Source organism: Branchiostoma belcheri, unplaced genomic scaffold, assembly GCF_001625305.1.
Source record: "Branchiostoma belcheri isolate BF01 breed outbred unplaced genomic scaffold, Haploidv18h27 scaffold42, whole genome shotgun sequence".
Lineage (NCBI taxonomy): Eukaryota > Metazoa > Chordata > Leptocardii > Amphioxiformes > Branchiostomatidae > Branchiostoma > Branchiostoma belcheri.
This window is the reverse complement of record NW_017804043.1, coordinates 2525576-2542680: the sequence shown is the minus strand read 5'-3', so window position 1 is coordinate 2542680 and position 17105 is coordinate 2525576. Positions and strand designations below refer to the sequence as shown.

Genomic DNA, 17105 nt, shown 5'->3' with positions numbered 1-17105 from the left:
CTAAACAGTTTAATTTTATCAGTATATTATTATTATTGTTATTATTATTTTATTATCATATAACTCATGTATAATATATCTTCCTGTAATGTTGGTAGCTAACTTATGACTTTGTTAGTTTGTTTGAAAGTGCCATGGGTAACGTTTTTTAACGTCCTTTGCAAAAAGGAAAAATTAAGCATCAGTATCAGAAGACCAAAATAGTACAGAGGAAGCGTAGAAGGTACGAAATGTGCAGAAAATATCTAATGATAAGAAAATTATTTTAGAGACTAATTGTAGCAGTTGAATGTGTAAGACAAAAGAAAGGATGACAATCGTGAAAGCAGGTGGCCTGCAGTGCTGTAAAGGGCCACATGGGGGAGCTGTTGACTTTTGTTCTCTGTCTTGAGCATATGATGAATTGTAAGGACAAAAGTTTTAACATGAAGTATGAATTTTGTGGTGCAAACCTGGGCATTTTAGGACTGTTTAAATATCAGTTTCCCTCACTAACCATTCCCTTGACTAAATTCACCTTTCTTGTGGGTTGATTAATCAAATATTCCAGCTTACTTTTTACAAATGTACCTTTCCCCTGGAAATACATGTATGTCTTGAAATTCCTAAGGTCAATGTACATGTACATGCCTTGTATCCCCCTCCCCATTTTTAGATTGTTACATTCAGCCTTGAAAGCTTCAGAAATAAATTTAATTGCTTTTCTTTCGTTTCAAGACACAGTTAACCACATGGTCCCTAAAATGTCCAGGTCTGTTATAAAAGAAATAGGAACTTTTAAAGTTTAATTGTACATTGTAGTGATCGTATTATGAGTTAGTTAGGCTTTACCCATGTTGTTAGATAGAGTAGCTTTTGTACCAGTATGTACATGTATGACTGTTCAGATTGTTATATTTGTACACTCACCGTGTCGTGTATGTTTTGTATGTTACAACACGTCCTTGTTGACGTGCAAGTGCAAATAAACGTCTTTGCACTTGAGGAGTGTCTTGCTTGGCTTTCTTGAGAATGATTTACTAGTATAACATTAAGGCAAATTGTGTTTATTGCAGTTGTAGTGTTTTAAGGCTATACTTGAGCCTTCGAGTAATTTATTGTTGATATTGAAGTGGTATGGCCTCTATAGTGACCAGAACACAAAAACATAACCATAGAAGTACAACATGCTTTCAGCACATTCGCAATGTTTTTCTCTTACCATTTCACAGAATATTCCTGACTTTGACAGCACCACCCCCTCCCTCTTCAGCTAAGGTGAATGGTATCCTCTACCAGGCTTCTTATTTGTGAAATGTGCTTTTTTTTTCTTATCTCCAACTCAGAGTCCAAGCAGATCTTTCGGTTGGGTGGCAAAAGACAGTATCCATTGGCCATCCTGCATCCATTGGCCGTCCTGTATCCATTAGCTTCGGTGGCTAATGGACACTCCTCTGGCCAATGGATACTGTCTTGCCACCGAAAGATCTGCTTGGAGATTACTTTTTTCCAGAAAGGAGAGGCATGCAGTGTAATGTATCCTCCGTAATCTCCTAAATGGATCTTTTCTTGTGTAGTTAATATTCTTTCTGCTGGACTGCATCGTTGTTAACCTGCACCTTTGTTGAAGGCAATTTATTGCAAGAAAAGTAGTTTAGCCTGGTATCCAGTCTGATCGTGGTCGGGGCCGTAAGAGCTCGGGGCGGTAAGAGCTCTGGCCCGCCCGCCTCACATAGGTTTCCCGGTGTGAATTCTCATGTTGGGGGGAAACCAAATCCCCAAGCATACTGTCTCTGATTAGCGTAACACTCCTACGGGGACGGTCTGTTGCACTGGGCGGGGGAAGCTATTAGAGCCCCCGAAGACACAACCTGCCTGAACACCCCAATACCCCCAATCACGATCAGACTGGATACCAGGCTAAAAGTAGTTAGGCCTCCAGTAGCAACTGGTACACAAAACATAAACACACGATCAGTGTGTAATTGTACGAAGGGATGGACCAGGAGCAATGTTTTGTGGGTGAGTATTTTTTCCCCTGCTATTTTCTTCCTTAGTTACTAGTAACTTAGTGAAGTTCATTTGAATTACTAATCCTAAATCTGCTCTACTTTTCTTTCCAGTCCACTTTCCAATATGTTTTATATTGTCTTGTTCAATCGTTGGATTTTTTTCCAGGTTCATACATACAACCCATACAGGTGTGTATCATGGTCTGTCCCTAACATACTGTAATTTTCGGGGAAAATTGCTTCATCCTTGACATGCATACATAATCATTCATGTAACAGCTGGTGAATGCAGTGTTTGGGAGATTACAATATGGGTTGTTAAGGACACACCATTTTCATTCAATGGATGTTTTGAACCTGCAATTTTGCAGTGGGGATACTATTATATTGTTGTATTCATGTATTTGATGGTTGACAATTTTAGACTTATATGCTTCCGCTTTGGTCTCTGTAATACATGTAGCTCTTATAACTAGCTGTCCCTGCAATTCTAGCCAGTTTGCCTCTTTCAACTGACAAAAATTTTGCACAAAATGTACAAAAGAGTCTACAGGAGTTTATGTGAAATTGTTTAATTCAAACTCAGTAGATTTGGTCATTCCAAGCAAAGAGGTAACGAGTTACAAATGTATATTCCCTACAAAAAGAGCTCTGCACTTAGATATGGGCCTGTCTAGTCACCTCAGCAGAACAGTAACTTTTGGTAAAATATTGTACATCTGTTCAGGTGTACATGTAAATTTCTGCCTCTGGTTACCGCCTTTTTTTTCTCAAATGAGAAAGCCGTCTGAAATACACTCTTGCACAAGGACATCTGTAGCTGAATCTTTATCTGCATTGTTTGTACATATTTCACTAGATGACTGCTTACATTTTAACTTCTGTAGCTGCCACTTCTGATCTTAAGTCCAGATAGTAATGAAACGTTAAAGTATGTTTATAAGGCACATTGCAGTTTCTACCATTTGGGAGTCTAGACAGCTTCATATTTAAGTGCAGAGCAATCTATATGTAAAGGCACATGTTACACACAACCACCACAAGAGTAGAGAAAACATTATATAAGTTCTTAAATCTTTTCCACTGACCTACACAAGAGCTAGGGCGATTAATTCGAGACGATTATCATACAGAGCTTAATACAAAATTTAAAATGAGTGGGGGAAAATTTATTTTGACAATGACAAAGAACTTACAGTGGTTGTATCAGAATTTTGCTACCTTGATTCTCGATTTATTGTTTTAAAAGAACAATACATGGTGGACATGCACTACCATGATACAGCAGCTGTTGTATTAAGCAGGACACAATCATTACATGAGCCAACAACTTGGTAATTTTTCTTCAGATTTTCCTACTTCCAATGATGTTTTCAAAACAATGATTCCAGAATCCAGGTAGGTGGCATTTTGAAACAAACAAAAAATGCAAGCTTCGGGTTGTAACTGGGAATGGTAATTGATTGTGATTGTTCGATTATTCACATCAAGTAGTATGAGATATTATTTGTAAGATTCATGACAAATTTTGTGGCTCCTTCAAGAATTTAATGTGCTCGCAATTCACACTTTTTTGTACAGTTCATCCTGAAAAAAATATGTCTTTTTTGCCCACTATGAAAACAATTTCTTTAAAAGTAATCTTTTAATTTTCATAATTTTTGAGCTTGAAATTTTAAACTTGGAAAATGTACTACCCCTCCAATGATATTCCTGCAAGAAAAATTATGAAAATGCTCTCATATTTTTATAAATCTTACAAAATCTATCTATACTTTGAATAGCATATTGGAAATCGTCATTTGCATAGTATGATTGCCAACACAGCAAGAATCTCAACATGTTATGAGGGAACATCACTAAACATTGTTTCAGGAACACAATTAGGAATTATTATTTCTACTTCTAAAAACAATCAGGGGAAATTCAAATTGTTCACATCAGACAATTAATAACGCATAAACAAGTAGATATATTGAACTCTGCTAAATTCCTCCAGTGTCCTAGGACACTGCCCCGAGTTATGGCCATTTTTTCCCAAAGGAAAAAAACCCAAGGCCTGTGTTTGTGCAAGCCTTGACCATATCTTGAAGGCCTACCCTCAGACACTAGATGCCACAACATTCAATATATCTAGTGCTTATGCCTTATACATTCTTCTGTTCTCATTGAAAGTGGTGACAAATATACACACATGATCCTGGAGGCTGAGAACAACATTGTTACAACTACGTTTTCCTGACAGTCGGTCGCGGGGAATGTCTGTCGTCTCCAGAAATCTCCTTGGCTGCAGCTTTCGGCAGTTATTCGCGGACCATGGAACCACCTGCTGGCACGTCCTCCAGTTCCTGTGATAGGAGAATACATTAAAGAATGTTTCAATCTTAGAGACTACATGTTAGAGAACAGTTAAACCTTTATTGTTACCACTGATATATAATTTGTACGTAATTTATGTGATGTAAAAACAACAAATAAGATGCTGTTAATTGATTTTTAAAGTTTTGTGGCAAGAGGGGAATATCTTGTCCACAGCTGGGTAAGGGAAAAGACCTGTACCCCTATAGATAGATACGGTACTTACGAAGGCCCATAAGTACCAATTCATATTGTAGGTATTGTACTTATGGGCCTTCGTAGGTACGGTACTGTACTGTACCTATACAGGTATTCGTATTTCCCCTTGTATTTTTCAGCTTGCAAGGTTTGGCAAAGCACTTAGACACATTAATGAGCATCGAAAGACATTACATGAAGGTACCCCGCAGTCGAAGGCCAAATTCAACATGGTGCTGCTGCATTATTAAATGTTTCTGTCATGTTAGTGACCTGGCTGACTCATGACCTAGATTGTTACCACAACAAACAATGGCAACTTTGTGCCGGCCAAATTGCACATCATTTCTATTATTCATGCTGTGTAATGTGCCTTCCAGACCGATTCATCAAATGATTCCTATAACTGTTGCAAACTATATATACATGTACATGTACTAGTGTCCGTTATTTCCAACTTTTTGTAAATACTTCTTTTGAGATACAAATGCCATTGTTACTCATCTGTTAAAAAGAGGAATATAGTTTTCATTTTGAGGAACAGGCCAAACTACATATGAACACGATGCACATGAACATGTACAAGGATTGTCATCCATTAAGTCGTAATGTATATGGCCTTATCTATAATTCATACTTGAGCCAGACATTAAAAAATTACTAAATGACTTGATCTGTGATAAATTCTATCAAACATGTTGTCCCCTGCTAACTTCAAATGTCTCGTATCTTTCCTCAGCTTGAAACCTGTGCCAATTGTTATGAAGGTTAGACAGCCAGGAAAACAATACTAGTATTCAAAGAAAAATCAAACTGTACTGCTGGATAGATAACAGAGATAACTTCTGGACATTTAGGTTTCAGTTCATTTAGTGACGGATGTCACTCGAAACGTCTGGAAGTTATCTCCACTATTTATCCAGTAGTAGAGTTTGATTTTTCTTTGGAAGTTGTAACAGTAGGTGGTTTATAGGCGCTACCAACTGACCCGGCTGATGGGTCTAGACATTTTAGCCGAATGGTTAGAGCATCGGCATTTGAAGCTGGTGCCTGGGAGGTCGTGGGTTTGAACCCGGCCCTGGACCAGGGGTTTTTATCTGTTTCTACTCGCTCCTCCTGTTTCTTACAGTGGTTCCAACACGGAGAGTTACCAATGGTCTAGTATACAATACAGATGAGGTACTACAAACTGTCAGTGTTACAAAGTGATCACTGTTATGTGTTTTTTGTCCCAGTTCCAGGAAGGCGAAGTTGTTGCTTACCTGAGCCACTTGAACGAGGGAGCAGAGTGGACAGATCCAGGACATCACACAGTCCATCACGAAACTGCCCTGAAAACACAAAACGGACGAGGTTAACAGTCGCATGGGAAAATACCATGATTGTGGTCACAAAAGACGAGTGAGTCATCTTGTAAGATCAAGATGTTTCGGTGGCCGCAAAAGACAGTAATGAATTGGCCAGGCAGTAACCATTTGCTAGTCAATATCCATTTGCAAATGGATACTGCCTGGCCAATTTGATGCTGTCTTTTGCGACCACCAAAACATCTACTTGGAGATTAGTGATCTTGATCACAATCCTTGTGATCTATGGCGGAAAAAATCAAGCTTCTCATGAGCCGATGGAAGTGGATTGTCTTATTGAAGTGGTCGCTGGACCAAGGTTTTCACCGTACAAATATTCCTGTTCTCACTCACTATCTGGTTTATTGTCTGTTGTTCCCTGACTTCCGAGAGTTAGACGTGCTTGCACAGCAATACTGCAGCTTTTAAAGTTAACAGTGAAGATAACAATATGGGCCAGTCGTGGTCACAAAAGGCAAGCGGTCATCTTGGCCACAATGCTTAATGATTGTGATGTATGGGGAAAAAATTGAGACCAGCAAACAAAAACAGGTGGTCATGAGCTGATGGAAGTGAATCGTCTTATGAAAGTGGTCCCTGGCCAAGTTTTTGACCGTTCCACTTCTTCATTTCACTTTTGGATGCAAGACTCTATGTCAAGTTCCTATACATTGTAGGATAACTTACATGTACATGTACATTCAAACCATTCTACAGTGACCGTAGTACTGTACATCCAACTGATATAACATGTGAGGGAAGCCTGTATGAGATGAAAAATATTGCTAAACAATATTGAGCAAAAGTCCGGCATTAGCTTTATTTCATAACATGGAATGTTTAAAATCTGTCAAATTGAGAAAAAGACAGATCAATGTTCAGATAAAATATGACTACGTGCACCCTCCTATAATTTGTGAAATTGCCCTTAAATAATCGCCAAAATGGCCGATCCTTCGTGACAAGACAAAAAGACTTTTGTTCAACCTGAAATGTGAATGGCCTCTGATAAATAATATATCAGACAATTGCCAGATAATTTCAACCACAAGTAGGTCTTCCAAGAAATCTCCAAAATTTTGCTTGACAGTTTAATAATGTGTTAATTCCAATGGAAATTAAGTTGCCTGGCTATCAGCTTAACCTGCTTCTTGCCGTTATAGCCTGGAGGCACCAAATTTGACCTACAGTGCGTTAGGAGTGAGCAGTAAATATGTGGTGAAATTTGTTTTAGGCCACCAATTCAGGTAGGTAGTTGCTTCAGAAACTGCTCACTTTTTTGCCTTCCCTTTCCAACTCAGTGTTGAAGCTACTTGAATGTTGTCTCCTTTTAATAAACATAAATAAATCATCTTGAGAAGTTAACCCTCCCCCCCCCCAACCCTGTCAAACAATAGAACACGACTCGTTGAGCAAGGTCAAAGTTCTGACCTTTACCATGGCAACTGGATTGTCTTTTGACGTCACTGGGATGGCCCTTGGGCAACAGACACAAAAATAGACGACTGATTGAGTTGTCACCAAAGAAGAGCAGCATTGAAGATATAAGGTTCTTCAGAACTTTTGCCCTTTTTCGACACCAAGGCCATTTCTGATTTTGAAGTGTAACTTAACTTAAATTCTTCATATTTTACATACTGCAAAAGGTGACAGGTCATCCAAGTTCTGATGCAGTTTTGATGATTTTTCCAGAACTGCCGAGGGCAAGATTAATAGATACACACCTCAACGTAAAGAAAAATTATGGGCGCCATTTTTTACCTGTCAACACAAGATGTACCCATGCATGCACTAGGGCCTCCCTCTGTAAAAATATCGGCTTCGGAACGCGTCAGAACGCGTCAGAACGGCCCGCTCGGAACGGGCCCGTTCGGCATTGAACGGCCGTTGGGAAGAATTCACGAATGCTTCACGGACGCTTTCGAACGGCCGCGAATGGCCGTGAACGGCCTTGACACATACCAGTGAACGGCCGATTTGAACGGCCGTTCCGAACGCTCATCAGAAGGCATATGAGCGACCGTTCAGAACGGCCACCGGAACGCCCATCGGAACGGCCGTCGGAATGGCCCCCAGGTACATTTCAGATAACAGTGGCCATTCTAGAAGAAGTCACTTCCAAAGTCTCATGCTTGTACAAGAGCAACTTAATGTAACGTTACCACCAAGTCTTGCAGCCTGCCTGAATTTACAATTAAGAGTTATCAGTCCTCCTAAATTTACTGTTAAGCGTTGCCAAGATCTCTCCTATAGCTAGTGAACTCCTGGGGAAAATTTCCCACGCAGTTTTAGGATTGGTAATTCCTGTCCCTTGTTCTACTGCATATTTGGGTGTGGTCACTGTTTAGTCAAAACAGAAGGGTTGATCTCTGTGCATTTTCAGTATCCCCGTTTATCCCTAGCAAAAAAACTTTAAATTGAAAACGACAAGAAGATACCAATATTTGTCTGTGACTGCCAGGGCCAAGGTCATTGTGTGTTCATTATAAGACCCTATAGAAGAGAGAAACGCGCTAAGGTTGACACAGCAATGCTCCAGTTACCAGTGACATGACAACAGTCTCCAAAACAGTGTCAGGTTTAGCGAAAAGTCATTACACACTGTCACAGGGACAATGTGGCATTGGTGAACACTGACCTTTTGCATAGACAATGTCGGTACTGCTTTTTTCGACAATGCTACCGTTTTTTTCTGCGATGAGCAATTTGTGCAGTTTCATTTCTTATTTTGTTCTCCATGTTGTATTGTGTTATCAGGAAATTCTCACAAATTTGCTAAAGTTGTTTTCCCAATACCATGCAATACATGCAAATTTAGTTGTTTTATCTTTGTGATTTTATAAAGTATATTATACATTTCAGGAGAAAAGTGCAGAACAAGAAAAGTCAAACAACAGAATTTTGAACGTAAAATCCAGGTGTGGAAGTGGAGCATCTCGCCGAAGCTTTCCTGTTTTTATTTCCCTCCTTTCTGCACGTATCCTAACAAGAAAAACACCCAAATTGTGTACACTACACGTTCCATGCCGTACCGAAAACCAAAGCGTGACATTTGCCTTATAAATAAGGCGGCCGCGCGGGACAATACCGGTTTGCCACGCGGGGTAATATTGACATGACGACGGTACACAGACCTGCCGTGGTTGGGGGCCACATCAAGACCTGGCCTGCACGCTGCAGCTAGAGTTTCTCTGACGTGAAGAACAACACCTTACAGGCTCTATGGTTTCCTTTGTCGGACAGGTGGATCGAATGTCCCTTTCTTTCGAGGGGACTAACCCCGTGTTAATCACTGGATCAGCTGGCAACGTCATGGAATCTGGGCTGAAGTTTGCTTAGTGTTCATTAAACAGCTTTAGCGGGGAAAAGAATAGTAGAAACTGGCCCAATGTAGGGAAAAATCTACTGAGAGGGTCCAGAGGTAACCAAAAACTAAGGACATGTAAACCAATCAGTAAGATCTGTTCGTAACTTCCGCCAGTATTTTAGCCGAAACGAAACCCTTTAATCAAAGAAGGTTACAATTTCCCAAAGATACTGCAATAGACATTGACCGAAAACGCTGAATTCGGACAACTGCTAAGCAGAGACATTGTATAATGTCCTTGTGCTAAGTAATCAATCTTATTAATTACTATGGTTGCCAAATTTTTACCAATTATTCTGCATCAGCCACATTCGTTCAGTGTAATCTTTTTAAGTCACAAAAGGAGTACACGAACGCTACGCCCGACTATAAATTAAGGGGCAATTGCAGCCGCAAAATGCGGTGAATGATGCATAATGATGAATTACCCTTCTCGTGTGAAACATGATACAAGCTGTCGGTCTCTTTGTTCGCATTAACCATGCGGTAATTACATCCTTCTCCAAGCAGTTGTGTACTTAAGTATCCTCTTTCTGTGGCTAAGAAACTTGCATAAATAGCCATGATGTACGCCATTTTCCTTTAGACATCTCCGTCGGCTTTCCTCACTCAGTTTAACTCCCATGAGAAATCATTTAAGTTTTGTTTACATTGTTCTGACCAAGTTTATGATTCGTTCAGCCCCGAAACTGCAAAAAAGTAACATGTTGAAGGATGTAGAAATGAGACCAAACTATAGTGCATTAGTATATTACTAGACTAAGTACATCAGGTGTATGTGGCCAACACCTAGCCTCCTGTGCAGGCCGCGCGGCGGTGGGGAAGAGTTTTAACGCGTTATTTTAATATAGCCGGCCATCCTACATACATGTATCCGCGTTAAAAACTCTTCTCCACCGCCGCGGGGCCTGCACAGGAGGCTAGCCAACACCCAACTTGTCCATTGCTGGTGTGGTCTCATTCTCCTTTTTTCAACGGTCGGTTTGTTCTACTTTGGCCTCGAAAGCTTATTTTGCAACATGAACACGTGAAAAGCCAACTCATTCTGCATGTTTGCCTTAACCGGGGGAAATTTCAAAATACAGCTTCACGGGTGGGCAAAATTCTAGCCTCTGGGGACTTGAAACAACCCTCTTTAGCGTCGGTCCGCCCCCACACACACATGTATGCAAACTATTCCAACCGCTCCTGAAACTTTGAAATACTACCTTTCAGGTACCTTAATTATATGGTGCTCTTGCTTGTTATGTGAGCTTCTATGTACTAGCAGTGTGCGGGGTGTTTCCGTTTTTAATGACGTTTTTCGTTGCTGCAGTTTCCTGCTGCCGTGCCATTAGAATGCACGGATTAGAAGACACTATATAGCTACGCAATTCGAAAAAAATATCAAAACGCAGACTTCCTCGGAAAATTATCCCCCGAATCCTTCATGATAACGTGGCAAACAAAACCGGCTTTTCAAAGATGACCCGAGAACCCTTGCGGCCCAGCTGATATTTGCCATGAATACCGCCGTGAAAAGTGGATTTTGTGCCAATTTGCGTCCCCACAATCCGCTACCCCGCGGTATCCAAAACTACCAAATCCGCGGATTACGTTCGAGCTTTGTAGTTTTGTAAAACACTCTCATCTCTTTCAGAGAAGTGAAGTCTTTTGTTACCGACGCATTGTAATCTGAATGCTGCTGGTTTGTTAAAGAATTCTCTGTTTACATTCTGTATCATACTTGGTGAGTAAAATCCAGTTTAGTCAGCAAGGGACGTCGTTTGGTTCACTTGGGACTTGGTAGGCAAATATTTGCCGGCTTCGCCTCGTATATTTACTACGGCTATTCACTCTTCCACTGGAGTACTGTGTTGTTTGATCGGTACTCAATCGTTTCAGCATCACTGCACGGTAATGATATTTTCTAATTAACAAAAGCGATCGTCAAGGTAAACATGGATACGAATAGGTGTAAAATGCAGAAGTAATGCATGCTGCTGTGTGTATGTCGGAATCGAAAAGAATTTTTCAGGGCAGTATTGCTGGTCTTCCGACAAGTGTCGAGGAAGAAAAGAAAATTTCTTGTTTTTATTCTCTTTTCTCTGTTTTCCTTCTTTCTGTGCGACACATGCACCTGTAGAGGTAACGAATTGAAGTATGCCGCCCCACCCCAAAATACAGTAGAGAATGGTTGAAATTTTTGCCTGCCGGCATTCGCTTGATCTAGGTCGGTGTAAGCTGTAATTTCCAAGCCGATGGTGTGACGTGCTTTGCTACGTTTTTGGTTGATGCATTGATTCCTTTCTCTTGCAATCAACAATTCATCGTGCAAAGAAGACTTGAGAAATAGATATCTTGGAAGAGAAATGTTAACATGTGTACCGACAGCATCTGTTTGCAGTTGGAGGGCCTCTTTCAGCCCACACCTGACAGTATGCAAACAGTAACATACTTTTCGCCCACTACTTGACCCACCCAGACTTCCGACACTTCCTCATGGAATAGACAAAAAAAACGAAAAACGTTGAAGTCACCAACTAGGACTGGCCACAAGAAACGGAACTTATGTATGTAGATTTCCCTGCTGGCTCGCCCTTCCGACATCACAAGAAATACGAAAATATCCTATACTTCTTGAAGACGGAACGTTCTAAAGAATCAGTCTACCATACAAAATTTAGTAGCCTGGAGGATTGTTGTCTAGGGCAACCCAGGAAAGAACGTATACAGAAAACAAACTGACTTTTTTTCAGTGAAGAAGTTAATTTCTTAGTGATTGTAAAGGATTCAAAGGGTTGCATCAGAAGATGGCTAGTTAGTTAATTAGAGTTTACATAATGAAGGTGTACGGTTTGCACCAGGTGTATAATCGAGTTGAAGCCACTTCCCCCAACAGACAACTCAATTTTCGATCGAAAGAGCCAACAAAGTAAACAGACCGATCTTCCGGGCAATGAAAAAGAATGGGGTGTTTTCATCCTTGAGTGATCCTTAGATATTCAGGAGTTTTGCTGTTGTTGTTTCTTGTCGTTTTTTCGTCACATTTTATCATTTTAGTTTCTCATAATTAATGTTACTGTCTCTTTTAACAGACGGAATACTTTGTACAGTAATTCCCCATGCCAATGCGCAGTGTTCACTCATTTTGCACGACTGTACTGTCACACAAAAGGTCCCAAACAATACGTTCCCTTGACGATTTACCACAGTCGGTTAGGTTTAAGAAAGGAAAATGAGGTGAGGTGGTCTTGAAAAGGGTGGAGCCGCATCTTTCACTTGTTAGTGGCAAAATATTATGTTACCTTCGCGTTTCTGTTTTTACTTTTTAGAGCACATTAAACGGTGCAAAAACACTTCTCGCTGCATGTCTGTCATGCAAAACTTGTTTTCTCTTCTGAGGAATTTTGCTACAGGCACGTTATAGAAATTTTTCCTTGCAAAACTTATCCAAAAGGAAGTGTGGAAAGAGACCACTTCCTAAGCAAAAGGTCACCCACAGATACCGCCTCAAACTTAAACGGAAGAAAAAACCTGTTGGATCTGTTTTGTCTGTGCATGAAAGAATTCAAAATGGCTCGAACAAATCAATAAAGACGTGGGCGTTACCGAACAAAAGCAACTTCTGTTTCGTTCCCTTTTTTAACACTAAAACATCCAGACTTTTTCCTTACCTCTATTCCCTTTAGCTCTCTTGTCTTTTCCCTGGTTTTGGCCATGAAGTAGATGCCGATACAGCCCAGCATGGACACGATGGCGCAGGGGACGCACCCACCAACTCCCGCCTTCTCGGCATTCTGGCCGGCCGTCACACACGGGACGAAGTAGGTGATGATGCACACCCCGAAGTTGTTGAAGCAACCGAAGAGACCGTTCTTCCATTCACCCATCTTGAGATTCTTGGCTCAGAGTCGCGATCTGGACCGATAAGAGAGAGAAAGCGAGGTTGGAATAAGACGGTGTGTTGTCTTGTCTCAGGTAACTCTTCCTGTCCCGGGCGGATACCACGACCCAAATTCTAGGTGTAACCACCTCGACCAAGACCCCCTACCTGTTGGTCTACCTGCCTGGTGAGCACGGTGAGCACGGTGCCCGGATGTGCCGAAGACCCAGTCAACCATGAACGTAGGTTGCCACGGGCAACGCTCGTCCTTCGCAGCCTATATGCCCCTAATATGAGATGAGAGCTAGCCTAGCCTAAACTAAAAAAATATATATGGAGTCTATCTAGTTTTGTGTGGATTTTTAAGGTATATATATTAGATAAAGACCGTCCTTTACTGTGTCTTTGATCACGAGGAGCGCAGAGCTTCTGTCTAACATCTGCTTGTAGACGAAGCTACGTATGGTCGTCACGTATGATGCGTAGAATTTAATGTGTTTATCTCCAAGTAGATCTTTTTGGTGGCTGCAAAACAGTATCTCTATCAGATTCTTAATGAAATTGACCAGGCAATATCCATTTGTCAGATTTGGCTGCGGTTAAATAGGACAAAAAAGAAAGCCCGGTAGAAACGCATCAAACACGTCAAAAATAAGCCGAAGCCTAAAGCTCTGTCTGGAGAGCAGTGTGTTTTGTTCTATTGGCGCTTCAGTCTATTAGAACAGTCTATAAACACAAGGACGGGCCGTTGCCGCTGACACAGGCGTATCTGTCCGCTGTCTGGCACGTAGCCTGGAACTGAAGTAGTTCGGGACCAACACAAGTGGTCCCTAACAGGCGCTGTAAACCACTTACACCCTGTGGTCGCGTCTTCGTAACAAAAATAAGTCATCGCATAGTTTTTAAACAGAGTTAGAGTTAGGTATGAGTTGCTTAGAGGTGACACTTCGTTACGAGACGCCACGTAGATATGTTACCCGGGGGACGGTTTTCTGGATGACCGTTTTATATTCAGAACGTGTCATATAAGCACATTTTTTGTTTAGTATACTAGTAGTAGCTTTCAAGACATACTACTTTGACACGGTCGCTGCTTTTAGGCTTTCAGTTGGCCACGCTGTTATCCTTAGGCTCCCAGCCTGAAGAGTTGTAAACGTGACAGACGCCAGGTTAAGTACCTAGGATGGTGTCCATGGTATTTTTGGACTTTTGTCGCGCTGTATCATATCTCTACATCTCTGTGACTTCCAGAACATTTCTTACTGTACCATTTGTGCTTATTCGTTTTTCCGTGTCAAGAGTAAAATTTTTAATTTTCCTCTGAAAGAAACAAATCCCCTCCCCCCACCCCCAGCCTCAGAAAGAAATAGAATAAATGTCGAAACTGAACGCCAACGCCGTAATTTTTCATCTGGCTCTAGCTGGCTAGCCACGTCCCGTCTTTGTCCCAAGCCACTTCCACACGACAAGTTGTTTTAATAATGCATAAGGCGTAGGCTGCACTTAGTGCGCTATCTACCGGGAAATTTCGACGTCACGGAAAATTTCTAAGGTGGCAAAAATTCCGCTCAGAAAGTCCTTGAGAAACGACGGTAAATAAACAGCCATGGCCGCACATAGGCCGGTTGAAACAAAACGGAAGATTAAATTCTGTGGGAAAAATCAACCTGTAGAAACTAGAGCTAGCTTTGGGACTTTGATGCAGATCGAAAAGAAAAGTAAATTTGATAATGCACAAATACAACACAAGGATATGATGGATACAGGTGGCCATAGCTAAAGCCTATCATTCGGTTTACCAACGCGGAGGCATGAGTACAATACCGTTAGCACACCACGACTGAGAGTCTGTCAAGCATGACAAGCTTTAGCTGTACATGTATCGTAATGCCAGTTCCTTTTACACATGTCTGACACGTTTGATGGACAGGTAAACAGACGATATTGACTCGTATGATGCAGTGAGAACACAATGTTACCTGGAAGGAAGTAGAACGTGGGTGGACAGGTAGGTAAACTGTCGGCAGGCGTCCTCCGAGTCGGGTTTTGTCACACCTGGTTTGATCAGTGTGCCCTGTCTGTGTACGTGACGTCACAGGGTCAAATTGCCTGAATTGTCGTCCTGTAATCTACACTGCTCGTTTCTGTTTATCTTGTGTCATAACATGGCAACAAGAAGTAAACGCTGGCTGGCTCACTGTTTCTTAACTTCTTAAGACGATTTATGATGCAAATGTTGTCAGATGCTTGGCTCTGAAAATATAAAAAATAAGTTCAGAATCATATGGTTCCTTAATCCAAGGTCATGCCCTTGGGGAATGTGGTTAAGGGCGTGACCGCCATTGAAAAGAACCGCCATGGTTACTCTCTGTTTACATCGGATGGTTTTCTCTAAACAAACGAGGAAAGGGCGGTTAAAGAAAGGGGCGTGGCCTTCCCACTACCTGGTTAGACTGGGTTCTATCCTATTACAGACCCAGCCTAGAAGCTATAGCTAGGAGGGAAGATTACAGCGTATTCTTGTCTGTGACATGGCTTGGTACGTGTTGGGAAGGGTTGTCATGCTAGTATCACCTCCCTACATCTGCTTCAGTATGTTTGGAGGTCATTGCTTTTTTTGCCCAGCCCTCTTCTGCACGACAAGACCCCCTAGACTGGAATCATAGCACCTGATGATGCACACGGGTCCCGGATGTGACGCTAACCCACCCAACCATGAAGAGAACCGGGGATACTAGTAGTTGTCTATCAATCACCAGATCTAGTCTCCACCAGACTCTACTGCAGGCTGGATAAAGAGTAGGAATCGGCCTAAAAGTAATGTAGCTAGGTAGCTCTGTAGGCCGAGGGCTTTGGTCGGCTATAGAGGGTTCAGTTTGCCCGCAAACCCTCTTTAGCCGGCAAACTCCCCTGGCCTAGCCTCTACCAGGCACCGCGGATCGCTGGAAAAATAGTAGAAATTGGCTGAAATAAAGGGATAGTATACCAGAGAAGATCCAGGGCCATAGAAGCTCTCCAATTTGCGACCCACTTCTCTGGTATACTATCCCTTTATTTCAGCCAATTTCTACTATTTTTCCAGCGATCCGCGGTGCCTGGTAGAGGCTACCCCTGGCCAGCTATATTCTTTTTAGGCCGATTTCTACTTTTTAGTTAGCCTGCAAAGGAGTCTAGTGGAGACTAGACCATTGCAGGTCGGCAAGAAAATCTGGATTAGGAAATCTGCCTGATGTCGATATTGAATTTTACCGCCACTTCATACTTGAAGCGTTTAAAATGCTAGTAGTCCAAAAACAAGTTACATGAGAAGTACCTTTATTTTATTATAATTTTCCAGGCAGACGAAAATAAATGACCAGCCTGTTTCGGCAAAACCAGCAGGCACCATACATCTGCTTGGAGATTAACCAGACGCCGCTTGCGTGCGAGACCAGAACGCAGGTCGTCCTCAAGCAGAGGTGCGATGTTTTGGGGTCGACTGTCTACGTGTTCTGGTCGGTAACAATATACTACTGGCTTTAAAACGCCTGATCACCAGCTAAAGGATGAAGAAATTCGACCTTAATTGATATCTGTCTCTCTCACAGTGGTATGAATCGCTTTGGTCCCTTGAAGATACACCACAAAGCCTTGTAGTTTAGGACAGTTTGGTTCTAAGATTTCTATGAGTTCTAAGAGTTCTTTGATTTGTTAGCGTGGGTTCCAGACCCATAGCACACTGAACACAAAATATCTCAGTGAACCTGGCTCACTGAGATATTTTGTGTTCGGTGTTCTATGGGTCTGGAACCCAGGCTATGATTTCTATGATGATACAAATACTTTGATATAAATTCCAAACTCAAAGGTACTAAAGCTTTCTGAAAAAAGAAAGCTTCACTTACCTTAAAACTGAACCAATTGTTTTGGAGACAGTGGGCCACGGTGGATGTCCCGGCAAGCAAGCTGCTAGCTACTAGTATCACAGTATGGCAGGGATG

At 41.6% G+C, this 17105-nt stretch overlaps 1 protein-coding gene across 2 annotated transcripts; it reads right to left on the bottom strand.

Annotated features, from left to right (window-relative positions):
* Positions 1 to 2547: 2547 nt before the first annotated feature.
* Positions 2548 to 15224, bottom strand: LOC109478097 (protein PLANT CADMIUM RESISTANCE 2-like). Of its 2 annotated transcripts, XM_019779583.1 has the most exons (4): positions 15105 to 15224; positions 12917 to 13160; positions 5810 to 5878; positions 2548 to 4339 (listed from the first exon to the last, which is right to left on the bottom strand). In XM_019779583.1, the coding sequence occupies exons 2-4, from the start codon at positions 13130 to 13132 to the stop codon at positions 4295 to 4297; spliced, it is 330 nt and encodes a 109-aa protein (XP_019635142.1). In that variant the 5' UTR covers positions 13133 to 13160; positions 15105 to 15224; the 3' UTR covers positions 2548 to 4294. The 2 variants fall into 2 exon arrangements, with proteins under 2 accessions (XP_019635142.1, XP_019635141.1); XM_019779582.1 differs by lacking the exon at positions 15105 to 15224 and having other exon boundaries at positions 12917 to 13286.
* Between the last annotated feature and the right edge of the window lie 1881 nt (positions 15225 to 17105).